The sequence below is a fragment of the Daphnia pulicaria genome, chromosome 7 (assembly GCF_021234035.1).
Source record: "Daphnia pulicaria isolate SC F1-1A chromosome 7, SC_F0-13Bv2, whole genome shotgun sequence".
Lineage (NCBI taxonomy): Eukaryota > Metazoa > Arthropoda > Branchiopoda > Diplostraca > Daphniidae > Daphnia > Daphnia pulicaria.
The window spans coordinates 4,615,461-4,638,101 of NC_060919.1; the positions used below are offsets into that span (position 1 = coordinate 4,615,461).

Below are 22,641 nucleotides of genomic sequence, written 5' to 3' on the forward strand. Positions count from 1 at the left end.
AATTAATTTTATAAGTTCTAACACAGCGACAGCTCTAGAATACAAGTGACTCCGAGATGTCACAGACTCACAGTCTTAGTCTTCTATTACGGCCATTGGCAGACTATTGAACGTTTTATGCTATCGTGATTATTTTAATGAAATAAAAATCACAAACAGTCCTTTGGATATTTTGCTAACGCATGTGATCTGACTATTTCTTTTTCCCATAAAAGAAAATAGATAGACAAATCAAGCACTTCGATTGTAGTTAGATGTCGCTAGCATCGCATTGGTTTAGTTTGGTTGGTTTAGTTCTTGCTTAAATTCCCGCCCAAAATGAGATTTATCTTTAAAAATGGCAAGTGAAAATGTGAATAATTATGATTACTTTCGTTTCAAATGAAAATTTGAAAAGTCATTTGGCTTGAAATTCAAACTGACAAGTATAGCTTCACAAAAAACATAAACTACCCCGACTTATAATGAAACCAAGTTGGATGTCGAAATGAATGTCCACAGTTATACAAAACAATTTCATAAAATTGTAATGAAACGTTTGCGTATTAGTAATGCTTCAGATGAAGTGGCTGTTTTATTTGGGCGGGATGGAGATAGTGGTAGACGAGGAATCGGAGTTGAACACATGTCATTCCTTATCTTTCAGAGAATACTCGATGGATGTGTACAAATCAGACGATTGCGAAGTTAAAAAAAAATATTCTGGCTAAGGCAAATCTTCCAACATTTTTTTTTTTCTTAAATTAGTTTTTTTTTGGCCCAGACAAAGTATAAAAAGGAAATGCAGGAGGGAAGAAAGAAGTCTCAGCGCGACAATTAAACAAATATTCATTCATGCTGGAAAAAGGGTAAATTACTACGACACGATTGTTGCACGCTTCTCAAAATAAAAGAGAAAAGAAATAAAAGAAACTCGATTTCTATCAAAAGACAGGAGTTAAGAGAAAAAACAACGCGTGAATCGATGAAAAACGACAATGACAAAAATAGAACTCACATCATACAAAATAAAAGACAGGGCTGAAGATTTTGAAGGAGGGTAATGTTAAGCTGCAACATAAACTCAGGTTCATTTTAAAGAGTTTTTTTTTGTAAAGTTTTCAAGACAATATCTTTTCCATAACATCATCAATTCTAATCGACAAGCTTGACGATACCCAGCACTTTGTCTTCCCAGAGTGGTAAAATCTCAGAGTCGTCAATAACCTCCTGATTGACTGCCATCGCTACGTCGTCCTCGCAATTCGTTTTAAAGTAGTACCTAATTAACAAAAGATGATTAGAGTACAAAGCTTCGTGAAAAATAATTAAGAGTCTTCCTTACTTGTAGTTTCCTTTTTTGGGCACACAAATTTCTTTGAATTGCTTGAGCGTGACAGTTCGTCCAGGTATCCGGCTGCGGTAGGGCACGGGCTCATCTCCAAAAGTGAACGTCACAACAGTGCATTCTGTTGGGGCTGAGCTTCCTTCACCTGTGAATAAAAATGGAATGAGTGGTGGCGAACAACCAACGCTGCTGAATTGTTCCCTGTTTACCTGAGAGAGCTCCACTACTTGCTGGTTTCTTCATCGTTGTCGAGTGAGTGGAAGTTGGCTGTGATACGCTAGGTCTAGAATGATTGGATCAATAAATGAATCAAATAAGTGAATTTAGTTTTCGTTTGATTAGACTTACTTTGGCTTGGTTGGAGGACGATTTCTAGCCATATCGTCTTCGCTTTGCGTTAAATGACCGGCGGAAGCTCCAGCTCGTTCCAGCGATTCCGACCTCGAAGTCCCGTAAGCGGACTTGTGTTGCCGACTCCTCCTGGAAGAAATGGGTGAAGTCGAACTCGGTGGACGCGACCTAACCATCAAAAAAGAAATTGTTAGAGATCCACCCGACTAGGCCTGAGTTGATTAAAACAATAACCTGTGCTTGCTGGAAGACGGATCTCTATCAGCTTCTTGCCATTTGTCATTGGTGCTGATCCAGTGGAGCACTTTCTCCTTGGGTGGCTGTGAAGGCGGTGCCATTAGTGTTCCAGGATTAGGGTCCGTATGGAGGCAAAGACCACTGTCATGGACACGATCGTATTCTGATTTCTTGCTGCCGATGGCACTGCTAGCTCCCCCAAGAGAGGACGTCATACCAATCCGGCGCGTATCAGGAATTGATTGCGACTTGGAAAAGTGAGCTCGATTTTCTCTTCCGCTGTCACCTTGATCGAGAATCGCACCCGAGTCTGCTGAGTAAGTCGAACCCTTTTCGATATCCTGAAAATAAAAAATATTCTGTCAAGTGCCAACGAAGAATTAGAAATGAATAGACATTTACCTTGTCTTTTCGCCGATGATGGGCCGAGGAGCGTTGGAAATAGCCGGGTCCATATGCAGAAGAGCTCATTATTGGTGCCCCACTGGTTTTCGTTGGAATAGCCACAGAATTCGGTGGCAATCGACGCCGGTTCTCTGGAGACCACGGCCGAGGTGAAGGTGCACCGGGTGATCGCAATGGCGTCTGATCTGCCCAGATCCTTTGGACGTGGTTATCTTTAAAAATAATAATAATCCACTCGATTAAGATAGAACTGCACAAGAGATAAAATCGTGCTCATTACCGAGAATCGATTGTGTGTCGGCTTCATTTGAAGAAGCGATTTTGGACAGTGCTTCTGCCAAAACACGAGCTGAGCATTCAGATCCGGGTTTGAAGCGGGCGCCTTGCGGGCATGGCTCATCCAATCCACTGGCTTCACTATCCCTCTGTATGAAAACAAATAGGTTTTGCTGAAAAAGCACTTTGGCTGTTTAAAGAGAAAACGTGGGAAAATGGCAAAATGCCACCAACCTCAGCGACAATCCGGAGCAACTTTTCTTCAGATTCCCGATCTCGTTTTACGGCTTCCAACTTTTGGATAAGCTCAGCGGCGAATTCTTGCGGCGTCTTGGGCATACCCTGCTGCGACCAAACAAGAAAAAACATTCCCTTTTTATTAAAAAAAAACCTGATTCAGTCGTGATGAATGTCGAGGTGTATAACCTGTTCTTTAGGTGGAGGACGCTGAGTTCGCGGGATGAATGGCTGGTTTATAGACGGATCACGATTTCTCATACAGTCGTTTGAAATCTTTTGGCGAGCTTTGCGCAGTTGGTGCCGGTTAGGCTTGGCCGGGTAAAACAGGACAGAGCCATCGCTATAAAACGACACGTTTGTTACAAGTTAATGTTGAACGAATAATTACTGAAATAAAATTGTTTGCAGGCTCTAAAACATTTAAAAAATATAACTAAAAATGAAGAAACATTCATTCGAAATTCTTACACAGAACCATCGGTCAGTGAGCGAGTGTCGTCCGTATGAGCATCAGAGGATATCTCGGAATCCTGGCGTGAAACGGGATTGTACGGCGCGTAATAGCTGGTTGTGTGCACGGAGTGATATGGGTTGTGGGGCACTCGACTACTACCCCATAAATGAACGTAAAGAATAAACGGAAAACGAAAAAAAAAAAAAACGAAATCATAAGTGAATTGAAATAAGAATCAAAACGGCATTCCAATTAAATAAAAATGCAGGCAAAAGTTAAAAGAAAAAATGAGAAAGAAAGAAATTGATCATGCAATTTTTCAAAGACATTCTATAACGATGACTCACCTTGGGTAGAGGCCGCCTACTGGTCGGGATTCGACGTTCATCCGGACATTCTTGGTGGCCATGAGAGCGTCATGCGTCAGTGGGATTGGCTTGTTGAGCTCGACGGCAGGATATGAGAATTCAGAATCTTCGTGCAAAGTAGGCAATGGCCCTAGGTGAGGTCCTCGATCATCTGAAGCGCCCGTTCCGGCGAGATCAGGGGCGACGGAAGATTTGGCGGTGATGTCTGAACCTCCTCCTTGACTCCGGCCGCTTCGAGGCGAATCCGGGATACCATTTTGCATAGACTAGATAATTTATAAGAGGACGTAAAATGATATAGATGTCAAAGCGATGAAAGTGATCGACTCTTTACTTGAATGTAAGATAAATAGACGTCCGAATTTAGGAAGTTGACGTAAACTGAGCTGCGGATAAGATCTTCGACATCCTTTTGCGCTTCGTCAAAGATATGCGCGTCAAGGGTAGCTTTGTTGGCCACTCGGTCGTTAATCTCACGCCGATTCAGTTCCGACACATTGACCCTTTTGAGCCGGATGTACTTTTTGTAAATGACTTGGATGATTTGGACAGCTTTTTCGGGATCTTCTGCCCAGTTTCGTTTGAGGCCTTCGCAGGCAAACCAAAACTGCAAAACAAAAAATGAGTGAAAAATACAAAAAAGAAATTGAAGTTGATGGGAACATACTTTGAGTAAATGAGAACAATTTTCCTGTTCGAGATATTTTTCAAAGAGTTCGACGCCGTCGGGATCGGTCAGGAGGAAATGAAGATTTTCAGCCCATCGCAAATAGGGCGGCGTTTCGACCAAGGGTGGAGACGTGGAGGCCGATCCTTCAGCCGGTTCGTAGCGGCGAGCCAAGTCGTACTCGTCCATCGACTGGCCATGTCTGCGAGGCGTCAGGACGGGTGATGAACCTTTGGAGGGCGACAGCGTCGAAGGATGCGACGGGCCCCGCCTTCCGAACCGTGAAGCCCATGGATCCATCTTCACCTGACTTGACGGCACATTTTCTTCACCTGAATTAAAAACGCAACAACATTAGAATGAATGTAATAAGCACACACAAAGGCGACCAGTTGGATCATACCTGGGAAGACAGGGGGTCGAGGAGCAGATTCCGAAAAACGAATCACAGATCCACCTCCATTCATCACTTAACACTGTACAAGTTCGTTGTAGTCAACGGACGATAAATAAAACAGGAGCAGCATCACCTGGACACGAAAGAGATGCAACGAAATGGTTAGCACACATTTGTACATGGCCAGAAACTCGAATCACAACTTGATGTCACTGGTTAGAGCAAAAACATCAACATTGGACTCTTCTACTGAACCGAAGTTGGCAATTTCACAAAATAAACTAAACTCTGCTGCCACAGCAACTGTGTGTAGAGAATCCATCCCGAGAAATTCGTTCCCAGATCCCATATCCGGCTTTGGAAGACCCACTCTTCCGCCCACCCACCAGCCCCCCTCTTTTAGTCCCCCCTCACCATCAGAAAGCAAAAAAAGAAATAACTGCAAGTTTTTGGTGGGTAAGCATTGATTGGAATCGTTGGAGCGCGAAATATAATCTGACAACGTAACAATGAGTAGGGAGACTTTTCATTTTTTGGTGAGTGCAAGATAACAATAGGAAAAAATGGACTACAATAGAGATGGAAAGAACGGAGGTTGCTTACCAGGCAGCATCTAGTTCCAGACTGGTGAAATAAGAGGGGTGAAGCGAAGGAGGAGTTGGTTTCTTCTATGAGGCACGCTATGAATAAGGCACACTGCGACGAATCACTACTGCATCAACATAATTGGACGGTCTGTGGGGGTTGCAACTATTGGGTCGATCTCTTCAGTCCTTAATGAGGCCCGATATCTTCACATGAGTGGTCCAATTGTTGTCACGGGTTCTGGATGAAATCCTGTAATACAAGAGTACAAGAGTTATCGACCAGTTTGTTAACCATAAGCAGAAGCTATTGTGTTTTCCACTACTCAAATGTTCACAATATTTGACAGCTGGAAAAAACTGGATGAGAGCCCCTGGATTACAAATGAGAAGGGAGAGAAGAGTGAAATTGCTCTCCGAGTTCTCCCCACTCACTACAAAAGCTCTCACCAGGTCGATCAATACAGACTCTGCTCACAATCCTGACAAAAGAGTGATGCCTCCCCGTAGTCAAGACTTGCATTTCATTTTCCATCACATTCAATAAGTCTGAGTGGTAAATGGAGTTGCCTGGATTGCAAATAATCACTGGGCACGCGAGTCTAGGTAAACCCATCGCTTGCCCATTGTCACTTTTTCAGATGTGTATGCAGTAGGGGCATAACCTAGGGGCATCACTCTGTCAGATTTCTGTTTCTCCTCTTAAGTTACCTTTTCCATCGAATTTTCACTCGAATTTTTTCAGGTTAATTTCGGCCGTCGTGTCAACAACGGGCCACAACTCAGGGAAAGAAACAGAAAACACAAAAAAATGAAATAAATGAAACTCGAAAAAAAGACGGACGGCTTCTGCTCAACTCCAAACAACTCAGTTCCCATTCCCCCTATATCGTATCGAGAAACGTACACCCGATGTCTATATATCGATAGTTGGCTAGTATCGATTCGCCAAGACATTCTTCTTCCTCACAAGTTCCTTTATTCTTTCTTCTTTTTTTTCAGCTTTTCGCCATGACTTTGCAGGTGCCGACATTCTTTCACAAAAATCGCCTAATGATCTTTACTTTTTTTTACATTGGCAATAATCTTATGCATACATCTCGAGTGTTGCCTGCATAATGCTTCCATGAAAGGGCATCAAAGTGTACCGAACAAATAACACCCAAAAAAGAAGAAAAAAGGGGAAGCCTTGGAGCGGGTTCATGTAACTCAAATTCCTTCCTTCTGTGGAAATGTCGCCTCTGCTGTATTTATATATATTTAAAAAAAAAAGCGATTGAGTTGTATATAATATCACGTCAAAGTTAAAAGCTAGATCAATCCAGCCAGGTCGATCTACGCCTCCTGGCGTTTTGCCCTCACCTGGATTCGTTGTGTGCCATCAAGACATCATGTCGGTTTTGTACCTACTCTGATGATTGCCCTTAATGGTGGTTACATACATTTTCATAGGACTAGAGAGGGTTTCTTCTTCGGCGGTAGCCACCACACACTCAAGGTCTTCACGTCGGGCCAAGAAGGAAAAACAAGCCGCGCGATAATCAAGACTATGTGTTAAAAAAAGGAAGGCGGCGGCGGCGGTGGCGGCGGCCTTTCTTCTATTGACCCGCGGCTCTTTTTTGAGTATATTTCAAGTTAAAAAATAGAAATAATAAAAAAAAAAGGCTTTTAACCAGCAGCATGCTGGCTTGCGGGGTTCGAGATGTTGATGTCATCTATCTCTTTCTTCAAAATGCTGGAGAGAATGCATGTTGTCCGGGAAAAAAAAAACGAAATTCCATTGCCGACGACGTGTCAAGGTAAAGTGACTCTTGGTCGATTACGCGACCAGCAGCAGATGGATTCAAGCCAACAAAATGCCGCAGCATCGTAAATATAGATCAGCTCTTTTTCTTATTATTATTAGGATGGTGGGAATTGTTGTCTGCTGCCGCGCGGCGAAATTATCAAACGGCGGCGGCCGCCCAAAAGGAGGAGGAGGCCACTTCCGCCGACAACCAAGTTGATGGATGTCCCGGATCAATTTGCATCCGACTCAATTGCATCTTATATAGTATATTATAATAAAAAGATGGATGTTCTCAAAATATATCTACCTACCTGGAATCAAATCGAAGCTGCTGCTGCTGAAGTCGGCAAATTAGTTCCACCGTTGGACCAAAAGATGATGGATGAACAACAACAACAATTGCACTTCACCGCGGACACGTCTAAACACCTCGCCGACCAACTGCTTTCTTATACCCCCACCAAGATATCTGTGTCATTCGGGAAAGAAAAATAAAGATGGATCTGATATTTATACCGCGAGTTAAAGGTCTTGCCACATTTTGAGGCTTTTATCTGCGCTCAAAATTTTATAAAAAGTGGCGGCGGCGGCGGCGGTTTGGTCTATTGGCCGCACTCATTTGTCTCGCACGATGATGATGATCACTCAGCGGACCCTGGGCAGTCTAACTGTGCAGCAGCAGCTTCATTGGGAATTATCTCTCCTACACACACACACACACACACACGGGGAAATCAGATTACACACTGGCGCGCGAGCGCGGCGGTTTCTTTTTTAACTTTTGGGGTAAAAGAGGAAAAAGAAAAAGAGCCGCGCTCCAAGATAAGAAAAACCTTAAATGAAAGAAAAGAACGCGACATCTTGGCGGCGCTAGTCATTAATACTGATGCGCCATGGATATATAGTGCATCCGTTGTATACAAACAACGAGTAATATTATTATTATTATTATTATTATTTGGAATTTATTATTTTATAAGAAAAAAAAGGGTCTTTTATGTTCATTAATGCGCTAGCATCGCCAGATTTAATCATCGACTATCATTAGCTTGTTCATTAAGGAAAAAAAAAAAAGAATTTGAGTCATCGAGATAACTGGCGATAAAAGATGGATTGATTCGCGTTTAATTCCGGCCTATAAATGTCGTCCATGTCTTGATATATGAGTCACACACAAGAATAAATCTACGCAATCTTAAGAGCTCAAGAGAGAATTGATTTCATTTTGATTGACACTCTCTCCAGATTAAGTTTCGAATGGTTTAAATGACGAGAGAGGATATAGTATTATTTACTTCTTCTTCAAACACCGTAATATAACGGTAGATGTGTACATCAAGTCATCAAATCCTGCCCCGTAAAACTGCCAAGTCACATTGAAATGAAGATTTTTCCCTTTGAAAAACAAATTTTTTGTTTATCCCTTTCTTTTTTCAAACAGATTCCAAATCTTTTAATCGCCTGTAGCTTTGTGTGGGTTCAAGAGTGAAACACTTTTACGATATCTGCCGCCTTTTATAATAAATCATCGACACTTTGAAATCTTCACTAAAGCCTTTGGCCATGAAGTACACAAGGATAACTAGGAGGACGTCTAGCGGTCCAACTTTGGACTCGGTTTTGAATACCTTTGCTTACGTCACACGATATGGAAAAATTATAATAAATAAAAAAAAAAAACGCTTAGATCGGCTGAATCGACACACATTGATCGGAAAACATGTTGCGAAATAATACGGACTTTGCTATTTGTCCCCGCGCAAGACCTTTGAATTATTGACCAGTTGCGGATCAATAACTATTGCGGATGAGAGTAGGCCTATATATTATGAATGAATTTTGAGCAATGAGTTTTCGGGCTTTCTCCTGATGGGTGCACGCAGGTGCAGCCAAATCTCATTATCTGTTTGAATAGATTATATGATTTTCTTTGCGGGAAATCGTATTACACACAAAGGGGGGTGGAATCACGCAAAGTGTTTCACTGCGATAATTATGAGCTTGCTCAATTCACTCATCGTTATGTATTTGTTCCGATTGAGGTACTATAGTGATTACTTTGTTAGTGAGACCCGTATGATGTTACCGACGGTGTTGAGAAAGACAGGTAGACAAACCTATTTCGTGATATTAGATGTGTATGTGTAGGTGTGTACAGCTGCTGTTGACCAATGTTTCGATTTGACATTGAACCGGTAGGCTATAATCGAATCTAAATATCTTTGTGAAGTGACGAAATTTAACCTTTCTTTATCTTTTTCTCATATGAGAATTGTTTATACCGTGTTTTACGCATCAGAACTCGGCTAAGATCACGTTTCAAGATTTTGAAATTCAGAAATGGAATCTTGTACAAATAATAAAATGTTCGTTGGACCGGATTTATTCTTTCCGCAAATAAAAGACGTCATCTCTTGGGTGAATCAATTTCCCGATAGTGATTCTACATGTCCTATAGACGAAACTGTCCCTTCCACCATTCGATAAAATGGCGCTGTCCTCACAATATTTTATATTAAAATTTAAAACATAATTTTTTTGAAATGAAGAAGGCAATGGGACAGGGAAGATGATCGCCACTCAAATTTGTTTCAAAATAAATAAAAACAAAGATAGAAAATTTGCGCAATAGTCAGGGAGCCCTTGTTTAAGTAAACAGACACAAATGAACCTAGTGTGAAGGTTAACCGTCAGCTTTAGTTTTGGAAGGATGGGCGACACTAGATGGCGCGTCTCATAAGTCATCGGTCAGACCGCGTTCACGACCAAGTCATTATGCATAAGAGAAATATCGTGAAAAATTTACTTTGGGACTCTCAGGTTAATTTTTTTTATGGCAACACCTTAAATCTGCCGCTGTTTACCAAAAATTTTAAAATCAAGGGAGGAACTTAAGTGAGGATGTAATCAAAAATGGCAGGTTGAAATCGTTGAAATATCCTTTTTTAAAAATCTATATCCTTCTTCAGTCAAACTGGTAATGGGCGGTATATGTAGTTGTACAATCCCCCCCGTGTCCAGAAGCTTGATGAGGAAACAAGAGAAGTAACTGACAACTTCTGCTGCCAAGCTGCACAGCCAGCCATCTCCACCGTAAACGCACGTCAACAACAGGTCAAGAAGTGACTCGACTCATTTAAAAAGGGTAATATTAAACCCCCCAGAAAATTATGAATAGCACATAGACCATGGAATTTAAGTATATACTACCATAACTGATGAGGAATAAGAAAAGGTCAAACAACACGGTAGAATTGAGATTATATATGGGACAGAACCCGATTTATTGAGAAAAAGGACGAAAGAAAAAAAAATTAAAAAACCAAAGCTAGTAATGAAAGAAACTGAACCAGCCCTACAATCGATAATGGTCAACTTGCTCGGCTGTCTCCGTCGCAACGCACCGTATAGAATTGGTGGACTCATTTAAGGGTAATTAAACCCCCTGTCAAGGTAGTCAAATGTTACACTGTCATGTAGGGTGAGGACAACCTAATACCACTCTGACTGTTAGAGGAATTGTATTGTGTAAGCACTTTCGTACTTCCCAATGACAAATCAGCTCGTGCAGTTCAAAGTATATTCAGAAGTCCCCACGCACAACAGCGACACACCAACTCCATTGATAGGTTCACCCACCATTCCCTTCCGGATTGTTACGAGGAGGGAGCGTCATCACAAATCAACGACTATCAATCGCAAGACTGACATTCAGCTTCTAACATTACTTAACTTCGGTAAAAAAACACAAAAAAACAAAAATCAAATCAACTGCAACTCATCCAAAGAAAATCGAAGATTCAACATAAGGGCGGCTTTAATTCCTGTAACGTTTCCGTTCTTCAAACGCTTTATAATCCCATATTTTCTTCTCTGTTTTCTTGATCTCCGTCATGTCTAACCAGCTGTCGTATTGATACCGAAGTCTCGAATTCATTAATAAGTCCTTTGCACGATTAAGTGCCTGGCTTAGTCGGTTCGCCTTCATCAACGCTTTGTCAACATCATCTGTTTGTATCTGATTGATCTTGTCTGGATGGGCTTGTAGAATTTTCTCTCTGTAGGACTTCATGATTTTTTCGTCGGTGTCTAACCTATTCACGTTCAGAATTTTGTAGTAATCTGGTAGCGCGTAAGAGCTGAGCTCTAGTTCGTCCACAGTGTCGTTCAATTCGCAGTTTTTCTGTGTCAACTCGGCAACCCTAGACTCCAGCTGCATCAAGTGTTCGTTTTGTTCATCGATTACTTTTGAATACCTCGTATCTATTTCTTCCATCTCAGTGCGGTGGTTTTCTTCGCATTCATCAATTGTAGAGTTCAACTCTGAGATCGTTTCTTCAAGTTCATTATTTTTGCAGTTTCTGTTGTTAAGCAAAGTTTGGTAGTATTGTCGAATTTTTCCGAAGCTTTCCTGGTGGTCGCTTTCTAACTCCTGGATTTTCTTCTTTGACAAGGCTTTTTCTTCCTCAAGTTCTTTTGCTTTGCTGTCTAGTTGGAGGACAAGCTTTTCGTTTGCGCTTTGAAGAATATTACGGGCAGCGTGGAACCCTCTCATCTTTCGTTACATAGATGTATTATGAGCGCATACCTTTTTGTACTTATCTTCAAGTTCCTCAATCCTGTTATCAACGACCGTCGTAGGAAGTTGCAGATCCACGGTTTGAGTCGACTTATCCTCCTGTTCCGGGAATAGTATCACGTTGTTCTGTGCTAGTGCGGACTTGGTGTTGGCAGGATTAAAATCATCGTCGACATTCAGTGCTGTCGGGTTGTTCTTCAGGTGCGAGATGGTTTTTTCGAAGTTGGTGATGTCTCGATTTTTGGCATACAGTTCACACCTGGTAGAAATTAGCTCGTCACGTACCTCGCCATGTTCTGAGCTCAACGTGGAAAGTTCAAGTTTCAGTTGGATAACTTGATTTGCCAAACGTTGATTGTCTCTTTTCAACTTGCCATTCTCCTCTGTTTGGAATTGCTCATCGGGAATGCTGGTTGTTGTTAGCATTTTCGAATCCACTGTGAGCCGCTGTCTGGTATCTTGACAAACTTCCGGTTCAACATCGACGCTGTTTGGGTATTCAGCTGATGAATGCTGATTTTCGGTACTAGGAGAAGATTTTTCGGTAAAATATTTCACCCAAACCCAAATCACAACGATTTCCAATAAAAGACCCATCTCGAAATATCTGCTGAAAACTTTTGTAAACCAAAACTACTAAGCAGTCTTACTATCTGTTGGCGTTGACTTGGGCTTTATATAACCTGCCATGGGAATCATAACTTACGCAGGGCTGTTTTTTCCTTCTTTTTCTTTCACCTCTTATTAGGTTTTTTCTTTTTAACATTCGTACTGAACTTAAATCATAGTTTATATATTTGCGCATATTATTCAATTAGTGTGAAGTTGATTGAAAATAACTATCAACTCTTTTTTTCCATTTTAAAACTCAGCATTGTGCTCGAGATTACGGTTTGGATAGATTCCTGGTTTGAAAATGCGACAGAGCGCCTGGGCGGTAAATTTGCAAACTAAATAACTTGTCTAAACTTGAATTCGTCGATGAAATTTATTCGGTAAATTAGTCAAATCGTCAAATTACCAAGTATATTTATTAAATTTGAGTTAAAAACCGGTTAAAACCACCATGATTTTGTACACTGCAAAGCGAACGACATTGTAAAATGTGTTTAGGGATGAATGTTTCGGCTTGTTTTGGAGAGGGGGTAACCAGCAGTAGAACACAAGCGAGTAGCGTGGGTTGTTTCACTGAAATTTACAAATCGTAATTTATTACACAAAATGCCGAAAAGCGAGTTTTATTTACGATATTATGTTGGGCACAAGGGAAAATTCGGCCACGAGTTTCTCGAGTTTGAATTTAGGCCTGATGGTAACTAAATATCATGTTATTTAATGTCACACATTCACCTTTCACTAAATACTGGGTTGTCCTAATTTCTTTTTAGGCAAACTGAGATACGCCAATAATTCTAATTACAAAAATGACACCATGATCAGAAAAGAGGTAATTTCAACAAGATATAAGTTTATCATGATCAGCAACATTTGATTTCTTTCTTTAGGCATATGTTCATCAAAGTGTTTTGAATGAGTTGAAACGAGTTATCGAAGACTCTGAAATTCTTCAAGAAGATGATTCCCTGTGGCCAACTCCTGATCGTGTTGGAAGACAAGAGCTTGAAATTGTCATGGGAGATGAACACATTTCATTCTCAACATCAAAGATTGGCTCCCTTGTAGATGTCAATCAATCAAAGTAAATCTATATTATTTTGAAACCAGTAAATTAGTTTAATTTCCCTTAATATTTTACAGAGATGCTGATGGATTACGTGCATTTTACTATCTGGTCCAGGATTTGAAGTGTCTCGTGTTCTCTCTCATTGGTCTCCACTTCAAGATCAAACCTATTTAAAGATTTTGACTGTGATGTGTATTGTCAAATGTCAATTTTCCATCAAACTATCCCATATGGTGTATGATTGTTTTTTGTCCAAGTAATAAAAAAGGATTTCTTGAAGAATTTAGTTTTACTCAAACTTGACAAATTGTCGTGTATTCATGAATGTGTATTCTTTTTATAATCAGACAAAAATGAAAAATGAAGGATACTGATTTTTGACAACAGAAGGGTGTTAATTTGGGTGTGTAATGTTATCAATGGTCGATGATATTGACACCACTTTCTGTTGTCAATTAGGTTTTTTTTTAGGCTATTGACAACCTATCCGCTTGGTGGCGCTGCTTGAGTGACTGACGGCAAAAACATGAATGTGCACGAGAGTGCTTTGGCATTGTGATATGTTAGTTACAGATTTGTTTTTTTTTCCCTTCGTTGAAGGATTTCAGTTTAACCTGAATCAATTGTTTATTTCGACTTTCGACAGATTGTACAGGTATAATTGCTTGATTGTGTTTGTTTTTTAATGGCTTGACAGCTGTAGTGATGCCACAATTGGCATGACTCACAGAAAATCCAAGGTTCTTTTTTGGTGCCTTCAGGTTTGCGGCAAGTTGGACAGATGTATTCCAGTGTTGTTTGATTTTGTTCATGAACTAGTGATAAATTTGAATAGTATCTTTTTAAATTAGTGATAAGATTATTTTTACTGTTTGTCATTAGTTGTTTCCATCCTTCTTCAGTGAATAGGTTTTCAAATGATTGTAATACGCTTTGCACATCATCTTCGAGAACTGCTCTGTTCGAAGTAATATGCAAATAATTGCTTCAAATGCTCTTGCTTTCCCTAATGCAAGAATTCACGCCGGAATGATTATGACTCTGGTTAGACAAAAGAAATTTGTGGAACTTGAATCCTTTCTCAAAGAGCACGATTGCTTAGCTAATAGTATTACAACGCTTGACAATCTCTTTGGTGTCACCAGCTCTTCTGTGGTGTCCGATTCGTCTTCTGATGAATGAAATGTTCAACCCGTGATGAAGCCTACAATTTATCGTTGTGATGAATAAACTTGTCACGTTAATTAATTTTGTGTCTTGAGTTAATTCACTTTCTATGGTCATCCGATGAATAAACTTTTAACGTAAATTGAATTTGTGTCTGAGTTAATTCACTTGCTAGTTGCTATCTGGCAAAAAAAGAAGTACTATCTGTCAAAAAAAGCTCTGAAATGTTCTCCAGACTCTAGGTTGCTTCCTTGCTTTTCCTTGATTTTGTTTATGTTATTCACGCCATCTGTGGTCATACTTTTGAACTACTAGCTGTCCCAAAAAGCTCTGAACTTTTCTCCAGACTGTAGGTTGCTTCCTTGCTTTTCATGCTTCTGTATAGTAATAAAAGGCCAAGACATCGGAATGAAAATCGATGTCATATTTATGGGTCACTCCAAGTAGCGCCACCAAGCGGATATTCTGTCAATAGTGGAAATTCTAGGTGTCAATAGTTTTGACGGTTATCAATAGAAACCCTGGAGGATGAAAGCCGTTGTTTATAGATTTTTCATGAGCTATCTTGTTCGAGATATCTACATTACGGGACCTCGCTAAAATGTAGAATGAATATGATTAAAAAACCGGTTAAACGTCCTTTCGAATAGGAAAGATCGATTTTAAGCAACAAATGCACGAGACCTGGCGATACTCGCTTATGGCATTTGCATTTCTTGTAAATGCGTAAATAAAACTAACTGGCCTACTTTTTCCAATATATTTTGCAATACTTTCAACTGAATTATTTCCTCCAATATTTTCCGAACCGTTAATGAAATGAGTCAATGTCAATGACACATCACATCCCACGCTATTTAAATGTCCTATTCTCTCTCCCCTGCCTACACTGAAAATGTTAATAACTAACCGAAATAGATACAATTTGACCTTAAATTTTAAATTTTATGATTTCCAAATCATTTAGTAATGGAACCAAGTTTAATTCACTTTCTTTAAAAAAAAGTTAAGTAAAATAAACTTGTCAAGTTCAACCTGAGCAATATGTGTTTAGGGTAGGTGTGTTGCAAAAGAAATTGCCTACCCTAGGTTTCCATTCCTTTGCTTCCGTTTTGCGGATCGTTCTGCCTTTACGTTTTTTTGGCTGTCTGTTGAAACATGTCATACTCGAACGATAACAGGTACTGCTGCCGATTTCGTGGTTTATTTGTCTTTTTCGTGTCGGTTTAAGTTTCCAAAGATACGTCTTTAGTCGCTTTAATTAGTGCTGTTACTCTGGGATTTATTAGATCTGTCATTCTTTGAGAGTTAAACGTTAAAATTTGGGATTTTGTCACGAGTGCCCCGGCTGGTACATCATGGCGGCGTGGGGTTGATTCATTTTTTGCCAAATGCTTTAACTGAATTAATATTGAGTTATTTTATTGTGTCCTGTAGTAATATTCATTGTGATAGTTGTAATCATGTGGTTTCATAGAACATTCTTTGGTCTTCCACATTTGCAAGTTAACTCATTCTGAAATGTCTGTTTCAGGGAAGAGAATTGGAGCGGGAAGGCTCCCAAGAATGGGACTGAAGAACGTCCTGAAGGAGAGGCTGAGGACCGTGGAAACTATGATGGCCCACCAGGCATGGACCCTGACGGTGTCATTGAGTCCAACTGGGATAAAGTGAGTTCAAGGACACCAGAATCTCAAGTAGCATCATAACATGAAACATTACTTTTTTTTTACAGATTGTGGACAACTTCGATGAGATGAAGCTGAAGGAAAAGCTGTTGCGTGGTATCTATGCTTATGGTTTTGAGCGTCCCTCTGCCATTCAGCAGCGTGCCATCTTGCCCTGTATTATGGGCCATGATGTTATTGCTCAAGCCCAGTCTGGTACCGGTAAAACGGCGACTTTCGCCATCTCGTTGTTGCAGCAGATTGACATCGATGCCAATGAATGTCAGGCGCTCGTGTTGGCTCCCACTCGTGAGTTGGCCCAGCAGATTCAGAAGGTATGAGTCAAGTGGTTATGGGTTGAGAGAACTTGAATTTTAAATATGATTTCAACAACTCAGGTCGTTTTGGCTCTTGGTGACTACATGGATGCGCAATGCCACGCTTGCATTGGTGGAACCAATGTTCGTGAGGATCTTCGCAAACTGTCACAAGGTGTCCACGTCGTCGTTGGAACTCCAGGTCGTGTCTTCGACATGATCAACCGACGAGCATTGAGTAAGTCCACGATACCATCTTCTTCATTGTGTGCATTTGTTCATTGAAAATCGTTTCACAAATATTCAGAGACGAATTGCATCAAAGTCTTCGTGTTGGATGAAGCCGATGAAATGTTGTCTCGTGGTTTCAAGGATCAGATTTATGATGTTTTCAAGAATTTGCCCGCTGAAGTGCAGGTGAGTGAAAATGGCGAGTTTTAATTCGTATAAGAGTATATCAATTTCGACCAATTTATCATAGGTCATTCTGCTTTCGGCCACGATGCCGGCTGATGTCATGGAAGTAACGAATCACTTCATGCGCAACCCCATCCGAATTCTCGTCAAGAAGGAGGAACTTACGCTTGAAGGTATCAAGCAGTTCTACGTCCAGGTAATGGGATTACTGTCTTTTTTATTTTTCATGAGCTCAAAGTGACACCGAGTGTTGATTAGGTTGAACGTGAAGAGTGGAAGTTGGACACGTTGTGCGACTTGTACGATACGCTGAGTATTACTCAGGCCGTCATCTTCTGCAACACTCGCAGGAAAGTCGACTGGCTTACCGAGAAGATGCACGAGAGGGATTTCACCGTTTCTGCCATGCACGGTGAGATGGAGCAGAAGGAGCGTGACGTTATTATGCGCGAGTTCCGATCTGGTTCTTCCCGCGTCTTGATCACCACTGATCTCCTGGCTCGTGGTATTGACGTCCAGCAGGTTTCCCTCGTGATCAACTACGATTTGCCCAACCATCGTGAAAACTACATCCACAGGTATAATGAGGTTTGCTCGATGCGAAATTGTATTTGATATAATGGAAATTGTTTTTCTCTTTAGAATTGGTCGTGGTGGACGATTTGGTCGCAAAGGTGTGGCCATTAACTTCGTGACAGAGGAGGATTGGCGCGTGCTTCGCGACATTGAACAGTACTACAATACTACGATTGAGGCTATGCCCATGAACGTGGCCGACCTCATCTAAAACAAACAGAAAGAGACGATTTGTTTGCCCTTGTGCATCTTGGCCTGTGAGTATTTCGGAAAACTGCACCGGCTAAATCTCGGAAAACGATTCTTTTTGCAAAACGACTAGACGATAATTGAAAACAAAAAAGTTTGTGCTGCTGCTGTTGTTGGCGCACTCTCTATCACTCTCTCCTCTATACCCCCCAAACAAACAAAAACGCGAGCTATTGAAGATTTGAAAAGGCTTTCAACCAAGACCTTAACAAGGTCCCGGCGAGCCATTTTCAAAGTAGACGGAAGTTTTTTTTTTTCTTTTTGTTTTTCTTTATTTCTACCAATAATCAAGAAGTCGTATAATCGGCATTCATTTTTCTTTTTTGTTCCTCACACTTACCAAACTTAGACTCATTATTTCCACCCTAGTAGCGAATTGATACCTTCCATTTTATAATCGTAATTACCCACAATTTTTTTTTCTTGTTCTCGAGTAATTTCAATAAGTTTATGCTAAAACATCGAGCATTCAAAGGGTCGATAGGAAGTTTGGGAAGCCCTCGGCCGAAGGGGGTCGTCACTGTACCACCCCCTTGGATTGCCTGCGCCTACCCTTTGACTTTCCGTCACAAATCTCTATCGTGTCACAAAACCAAAACATTATTTCTAATTATCTCTGAGAGTATTTTTTGTCGCTGCTCTATTTTTGCTGCTTGTCCTCTTGTCGTACCAACATGCGTTCGGAGGTTTGCATCCGACCGACCCTCGAGCGTCCGCTCGGACGGATGTGGATCCCTCTCTCACCCACATCGATCGGCGTGCTGGGCCGAGGGTTCCAGATCCGAAAGAGGCGTCGGCGGAAAAGAAAATAAGACACTCCCTTCGTCTTTATGTGTACCACTTCTATTATTAACTATCCAACTTCATTTCTATCAAAGATGAAAACAAAAAAAATAATTTTTTTTTTTTCTTTTTTTTCTGAAAAATTCAAAAGTAAAAACAAAAAAAAAATTCGAATTCGATGGAAGTGTTTCCCTCTTCCTTTTTCCGTGTCGTCCTTTTATTTCACCTTCCCCATTTTTTTATTGGCTTTTTTATTAATACAAACTTTGTCCAAATTCGCCATTTTCGATTCTTATTCATTATTTTTTTTTTCTTTTTCATATTTTTTTTTATTACATTCTGCGCGGTCTTCTTCATTTGGCTGCAATCGAAGGACCGTGATGACCCATCGTGAGTTTGCAGATTGAAACGGAGTGTGCTGATGTGTGAAGGCTGACTGCATCGTCGTCGTCGGCCAACCCCACCGGGAATGATTTAAAACATTTTATTTTTTTTTTTATGTTCGTGAATTAATCGAGAAGAGAAAAAAAAAGAAGAAAATCATGTGACAACATCTTTAGAGTTAATTCACAACATCAGTACCTCTGACTCTGTTGCTCCTAATACAGTCATGGCCGTTCAATATGTGTCGGAATTTATTTGAGAAAATTCAACGAAGAAAATTGATTTTTAAAAGAGTGGACGAATGTATTGAAAAAAATAACGACAGAGTGTGTGGAGTGTTTTGATTGTACGAATACGCAAGGTCATTTTTGTTTTTTAGTAGGTTAAATAATTACGCTTGATGGAGGAGCATACAAAATAACGTCAACATAGTTTGTTTGTTTGTTTGTTTTAATGTCTTTCGACACACATTGGTTGTAGGGAGAGTTCCAGGAGGTGTTTATCGGACCGGAAACATTAAGGTTCTTTTTTTCTTTTTTTAACTTTTATCTTTGTTCTTGTTTTTTCTCCAGAATGTATTTGAAATAATTTTTACAATTTGATGTTAGGATTGGTTGCGGCAATGTACTGGAGGAGAGGTGGTGAATCTTCGCAGATGACGGCCTTGGTGTGGTAGCAGCCGATATCGTGCCACTTGATGCCGTCCTTGTAGACATTGTTGAGGACGCCCAGGCAAGATTCTTTGGTCTCGTTAATTTCGAATTCGGCGTTGTCTGGTTGAGCTCGCTTGAAGTGGCCAGTGGCGCTCCACGGCTGGTAGCCCCAACCGGCGGGAGTCTCGTTGGTTTTGGCCAATTTGACGCCGGAGCCGGACCAGAACCATCCGTTGATCAAGACTGGCTGCAAGTCCTCGCGATCGCAGCCCTTGAAATTGCAGAGGCGACCACTCGTCCAGACGTAGGGAAGTTTCTCTATTTTTTTTCCCCCGATTAGCCAACCCAAATTTCATTATTGACCAGTAGTTTTCTTTTTTTATTATTTTAATTCTTATTTGTGACAGGTGCCATAGATAAGAAGGGAAAAGAGGACAAGAAATGAGCGGATTTCTCCTTACGTTTCTCGAGGATGTCGAGCACCATATCGTTCTCCTCCACCGTCTCGATGCTGATGGCGTCCATGCAGTGTTTACGACACAGGTTGCGGGCGTCCAGCCAATCGCTCTTGATATCCGCGTAGGTGCTGACGTTGGTGCTCAAAAAGTACCAGTGTCCGTTGCGCTCCCAGTGTTTGGGTCCTTTTTTTTTCGGTAAAAGAGAAATGATCAATTTGAGTCATTTTAACTTTTTAATAATTTTTTTTTTTTTAAGGTGGGCAAAATTACTTTGAACGCAAGCGTCGGCTTCCGGTAGCGACAGCAATCTTCCGCCATCGTTGATGTCACTGCCTCCCTTGCCGGACACTTGCTCGGTGCTTTTACCCATGGCCGCTTTGGCTTCCATGGCCGCTTTGCTCTCCATGACGGCCTTAGCTTCCATCGCCGCTTTGGCTTCCATAAAAGCTTTGGCTTCCATGGCGGCTTTGAGCTCGGCGTCCAGTTTGTCCGGGCGACCTGTCACCAGAGTGACGGCCAGAGCGACGAGTAACAATTGGCGGATCATCTTGATGTATATATCCTATTTTCGATTGAAATTAAGTAAGTAATTCATAACTTTAGTATCAAAATGAAACAATCTGGTGGTGGTGGTGGTGTTAGCTGGAGACTTACTTTGAGAGAGTGACTTTGGTGGTTGTGTTGTTTCCACTACTGTTGGTTCTATCCAACTGCTGCTACTACCTGCCGCCAGCCTCTTATATAACCCGGTCCCTTAGTCAGACCCTCCTCCTCCTCTCTCTCTTACTTACTCCCTCTCTCCTCTACACAACATTTGGTTTGTTTCGTGAGTAAAGGGGGGGAGAGGGGGGGGAGACAGAGAGAAACGAAAGAAGAAGAAGAAGAAGAGTGAGCCGGAACTTACTTATTCCAATCGGTTTGTTCTTTTTCAGCTTTCGCGTCCTTCCTATCGGCTCTAGTACAAGGTCGGCTGGGCTCTTCAACGAAAAAATATCCAAGTTCTTCCAGCTCACGTCCAGAAGAAGAAGATGCGACCGAGAGAGTTTTTCCATCGTCGTCACCATTTTCCATTTTTTCACGACCTTTGATTATTCATCATCGCCCACTTTTGCGAATCGTTGACCGTGAAGTTTGGAGGTGGCAACCTTTTTCCTGATTTCCAGCGAAAACCCAGAAGGTTATCCGGCCTTATATAAACTGGCTGGAATGAATTTAGCTAAAGAAATGGACTACAGTTTAAGAAGAAGGTTAGTTTCGGTATATTTTTTTTTCTTATCTGAATTTTTGGGGTTCTTTTCTTTCTCTGATGGCGGCGGCCAGCGTCGTGACGAGGCTCATCATCATCACGAGAGAGAAGGGAAAGTCACACAAGTCGATTGGCAGCCAGCCTATGCTATCTATCCATCGCCTTCTTTCTCCACACGATTTGATGGAAAAAAGTTCTTCTTCTTTCAACCCCTTTGCTCTTTTTTTATCTTTTCGGTATCCAGCAGCAGCACAGCTCGTGCATGTCCTCTCTTTGGTATAGTGTACACACGCTGGATGTTTTTGGGAAGGGAAGAAGAAAAAAAAGACACTGAAACTTTCACTTTTCTTGGATCCCCCGAGTGATGGAGATGAGACATTTCTGTGCCAAGAGCACACACGTACAAGTTTTTTTTTTCTTTTGGTATTTTTCTTATTTTTCTTTTTCTTCTTCTTTGGTGTGTACCTTTGTGGATTGTGCGCATAGTATATATCTACACACACACACACATAGATAAAATAAGCTCTAGTGTAATAAATACTAGCGTGCCGAGTGTGTGTGTGTGATGGCTTCCGTATAAATTAGATGCAACAACCCGGATCTCCGAGAGAGAGAGAGAGAAGGGCCCCCTGATGGATGCTGACGTATTTTTGTTTTTTCCCGACCTTGAAATCGCTAGCGTATGATAATAATAATAATAAAAAAATGCATCTCTGATAGAAAGATGGAGAGACATTTACATTTCTATTGATGTGGCACATTCCACAGTTCTCTCTTCTCCCTCTCTCTCACACACACACACACACAGACAAAACCCGACGATAGGATTTTTATTTTATTTTTTCGTTCCCCCCAATTCTTCTTTCTCTTTTCTCTTTGATGATGATGGGAAAGCTAAGGCGACATGTTTCTCTCTTTCACTCTGTCAAATGATGTGTCGTTGACGGTGTAAAATAGAGACATTGTTTCGTCACTTTGAATAGGAAATGTGTCGAGACTTGTAGAGAGGTGGATATGCCATCCAGATCCACTGACTGTGGGAATTTTTGTCTCCTAGGATATTTTTTTGATGGACACTTGGCGAAAGTTTGGGAATTTTTGTGTCTTTTTGTCTTTTTTGGGTATTTATTTCTTGTCGCGACGGATGATATAATTCCGGTTTCATTCATCGATGTTTTTGAGCTGGAGACTTTCGCTTTTGTTTTGAAATCCATAAAGTCGTAATTTCTGCATTGGTAAACACGTCGTAAAAGTAAACGCCAATTGTGGCGATTTTCTTTATTTGTTTACAACCGCGCAATTGTGCGGAATTTTATATTTTATATTTTTTCGCCAGACATTTTGGCCAATGTGATTTAATTGCTTT

General features: G+C 40.9%; 5 protein-coding genes and 2 long non-coding RNA genes across 11 annotated transcripts; 3 read left to right on the top strand and 4 right to left on the bottom strand.

Annotated features, from left to right (window-relative positions):
* Positions 1-511: 511 nt before the first annotated feature.
* On the bottom strand, positions 512-7,552 carry LOC124349462 (axin-like). Of its 5 annotated transcripts, none has more exons than XM_046800098.1 (16): positions 7,407-7,552; positions 5,326-5,559; positions 4,729-4,855; positions 4,326-4,657; positions 3,993-4,265; positions 3,638-3,924; positions 3,305-3,445; positions 3,023-3,176; positions 2,831-2,941; positions 2,601-2,745; positions 2,318-2,532; positions 1,913-2,256; positions 1,676-1,846; positions 1,537-1,610; positions 1,325-1,472; positions 512-1,261 (listed from the first exon to the last, which is right to left on the bottom strand). In XM_046800098.1, the coding sequence occupies exons 3-16, from the start codon at positions 4,790-4,792 to the stop codon at positions 1,135-1,137; spliced, it is 2,586 nt and encodes an 861-aa protein (XP_046656054.1). In that variant the 5' UTR covers positions 4,793-4,855; positions 5,326-5,559; positions 7,407-7,552; the 3' UTR covers positions 512-1,134. The 5 variants fall into 5 exon arrangements, with proteins under 5 accessions (XP_046656054.1, XP_046656057.1, XP_046656056.1 ...); XM_046800101.1 differs by lacking the exon at positions 7,407-7,552 and adding an exon at positions 6,018-6,201 and having other exon boundaries at positions 3,305-3,442; XM_046800100.1 differs by lacking the exon at positions 7,407-7,552 and adding an exon at positions 6,018-6,201 and having other exon boundaries at positions 2,831-2,938.
* Positions 7,553-10,912: 3,360 nt separating this feature from the next.
* LOC124348523 (dnaJ homolog subfamily C member 7 homolog) lies at positions 10,913-11,650 on the bottom strand. Its single transcript, XM_046798751.1, has one exon. It carries the CDS (start codon positions 11,648-11,650, stop codon positions 10,913-10,915), a length of 738 nt encoding a protein of 245 aa, XP_046654707.1.
* Positions 11,651-12,805: 1,155 nt separating this feature from the next.
* Positions 12,806-13,640, top strand: LOC124350119 (protein mago nashi homolog). The gene is made up of 4 exons (XM_046801138.1): positions 12,806-12,986; positions 13,063-13,121; positions 13,180-13,373; positions 13,433-13,640. The coding sequence occupies exons 1-4, from the start codon at positions 12,896-12,898 to the stop codon at positions 13,530-13,532; spliced, it is 444 nt and encodes a 147-aa protein (XP_046657094.1). The 5' UTR covers positions 12,806-12,895; the 3' UTR covers positions 13,533-13,640.
* Positions 13,641-13,785: 145 nt separating this feature from the next.
* On the top strand, positions 13,786-14,606 carry LOC124350481. Its single transcript, XR_006921007.1, has 2 exons — positions 13,786-14,013; positions 14,120-14,606. It is a non-coding gene; the product is annotated as an uncharacterized LOC124350481 (long non-coding RNA).
* On the bottom strand, positions 13,947-14,850 carry LOC124350395. Its single transcript, XR_006920889.1, has 2 exons — positions 14,228-14,850; positions 13,947-14,173 (listed from the first exon to the last, which is right to left on the bottom strand). It is a non-coding gene; the product is annotated as an uncharacterized LOC124350395 (long non-coding RNA).
* Positions 14,851-15,598: 748 nt separating this feature from the next.
* LOC124349723 (eukaryotic initiation factor 4A-I-like) lies at positions 15,599-19,156 on the top strand. The gene is made up of 9 exons (XM_046800531.1): positions 15,599-15,706; positions 16,060-16,195; positions 16,261-16,527; positions 16,591-16,747; positions 16,817-16,926; positions 16,991-17,122; positions 17,185-17,504; positions 17,569-17,759; positions 18,908-19,156. Exons 1-8 carry the CDS (start codon positions 15,684-15,686, stop codon positions 17,711-17,713), a joined length of 1,290 nt encoding a protein of 429 aa, XP_046656487.1. The 5' UTR covers positions 15,599-15,683; the 3' UTR covers positions 17,714-17,759; positions 18,908-19,156.
* Positions 19,157-19,196: 40 nt separating this feature from the next.
* On the bottom strand, positions 19,197-20,828 carry LOC124349918. The gene is made up of 4 exons (XM_046800852.1): positions 20,684-20,828; positions 20,300-20,591; positions 20,033-20,212; positions 19,197-19,889 (listed from the first exon to the last, which is right to left on the bottom strand). The coding sequence occupies exons 2-4, from the start codon at positions 20,574-20,576 to the stop codon at positions 19,510-19,512; spliced, it is 837 nt and encodes a 278-aa protein (XP_046656808.1). The 5' UTR covers positions 20,577-20,591; positions 20,684-20,828; the 3' UTR covers positions 19,197-19,509.
* Positions 20,829-22,641: the final 1,813 nt, after the last annotated feature.

Coding starts and splice junctions, on each gene's coding strand:
- LOC124349462 (XM_046800098.1), bottom strand. CDS start 4,792: ATGAATGGAGGTGGATCTGTGATTCGTTTTTCGGAATCTGCTCCTCGA. Junction 4,658..4,728: donor TCGACCCCCTGTCTTCCCAG/GTATGATCCAAC, acceptor TTTTTAATTCAG/GTGAAGAAAATGTGCCGTCA. Junction 3,446..3,637: donor GTAGGCGGCCTCTACCCAAG/GTGAGTCATCGT, acceptor TTTATGGGGTAG/TAGTCGAGTGCCCCACAACC.
- LOC124348523 (XM_046798751.1), bottom strand. CDS start 11,650: ATGAGAGGGTTCCACGCTGCCCGTAATATTCTTCAAAGCGCAAACGAA.
- LOC124350119 (XM_046801138.1), top strand. CDS start 12,896: ATGCCGAAAAGCGAGTTTTATTTACGATATTATGTTGGGCACAAGGGA. Junction 12,987..13,062: donor GTTTGAATTTAGGCCTGATG/GTAACTAAATAT, acceptor ATTTCTTTTTAG/GCAAACTGAGATACGCCAAT. Junction 13,374..13,432: donor GTAGATGTCAATCAATCAAA/GTAAATCTATAT, acceptor AATATTTTACAG/AGATGCTGATGGATTACGTG.
- LOC124349723 (XM_046800531.1), top strand. CDS start 15,684: ATGTCATACTCGAACGATAACAG. Junction 16,196..16,260: donor TTGAGTCCAACTGGGATAAA/GTGAGTTCAAGG, acceptor TTTTTTTTACAG/ATTGTGGACAACTTCGATGA. Junction 16,927..16,990: donor ATTTGCCCGCTGAAGTGCAG/GTGAGTGAAAAT, acceptor AATTTATCATAG/GTCATTCTGCTTTCGGCCAC.
- LOC124349918 (XM_046800852.1), bottom strand. CDS start 20,576: ATGATCCGCCAATTGTTACTCGTCGCTCTGGCCGTCACTCTGGTGACA. Junction 20,213..20,299: donor AGCCGACGCTTGCGTTCAAA/GTAATTTTGCCC, acceptor CGAAAAAAAAAG/GACCCAAACACTGGGAGCGC. Junction 19,890..20,032: donor GCTCGACATCCTCGAGAAAC/GTAAGGAGAAAT, acceptor GAAAAAAAATAG/AGAAACTTCCCTACGTCTGG.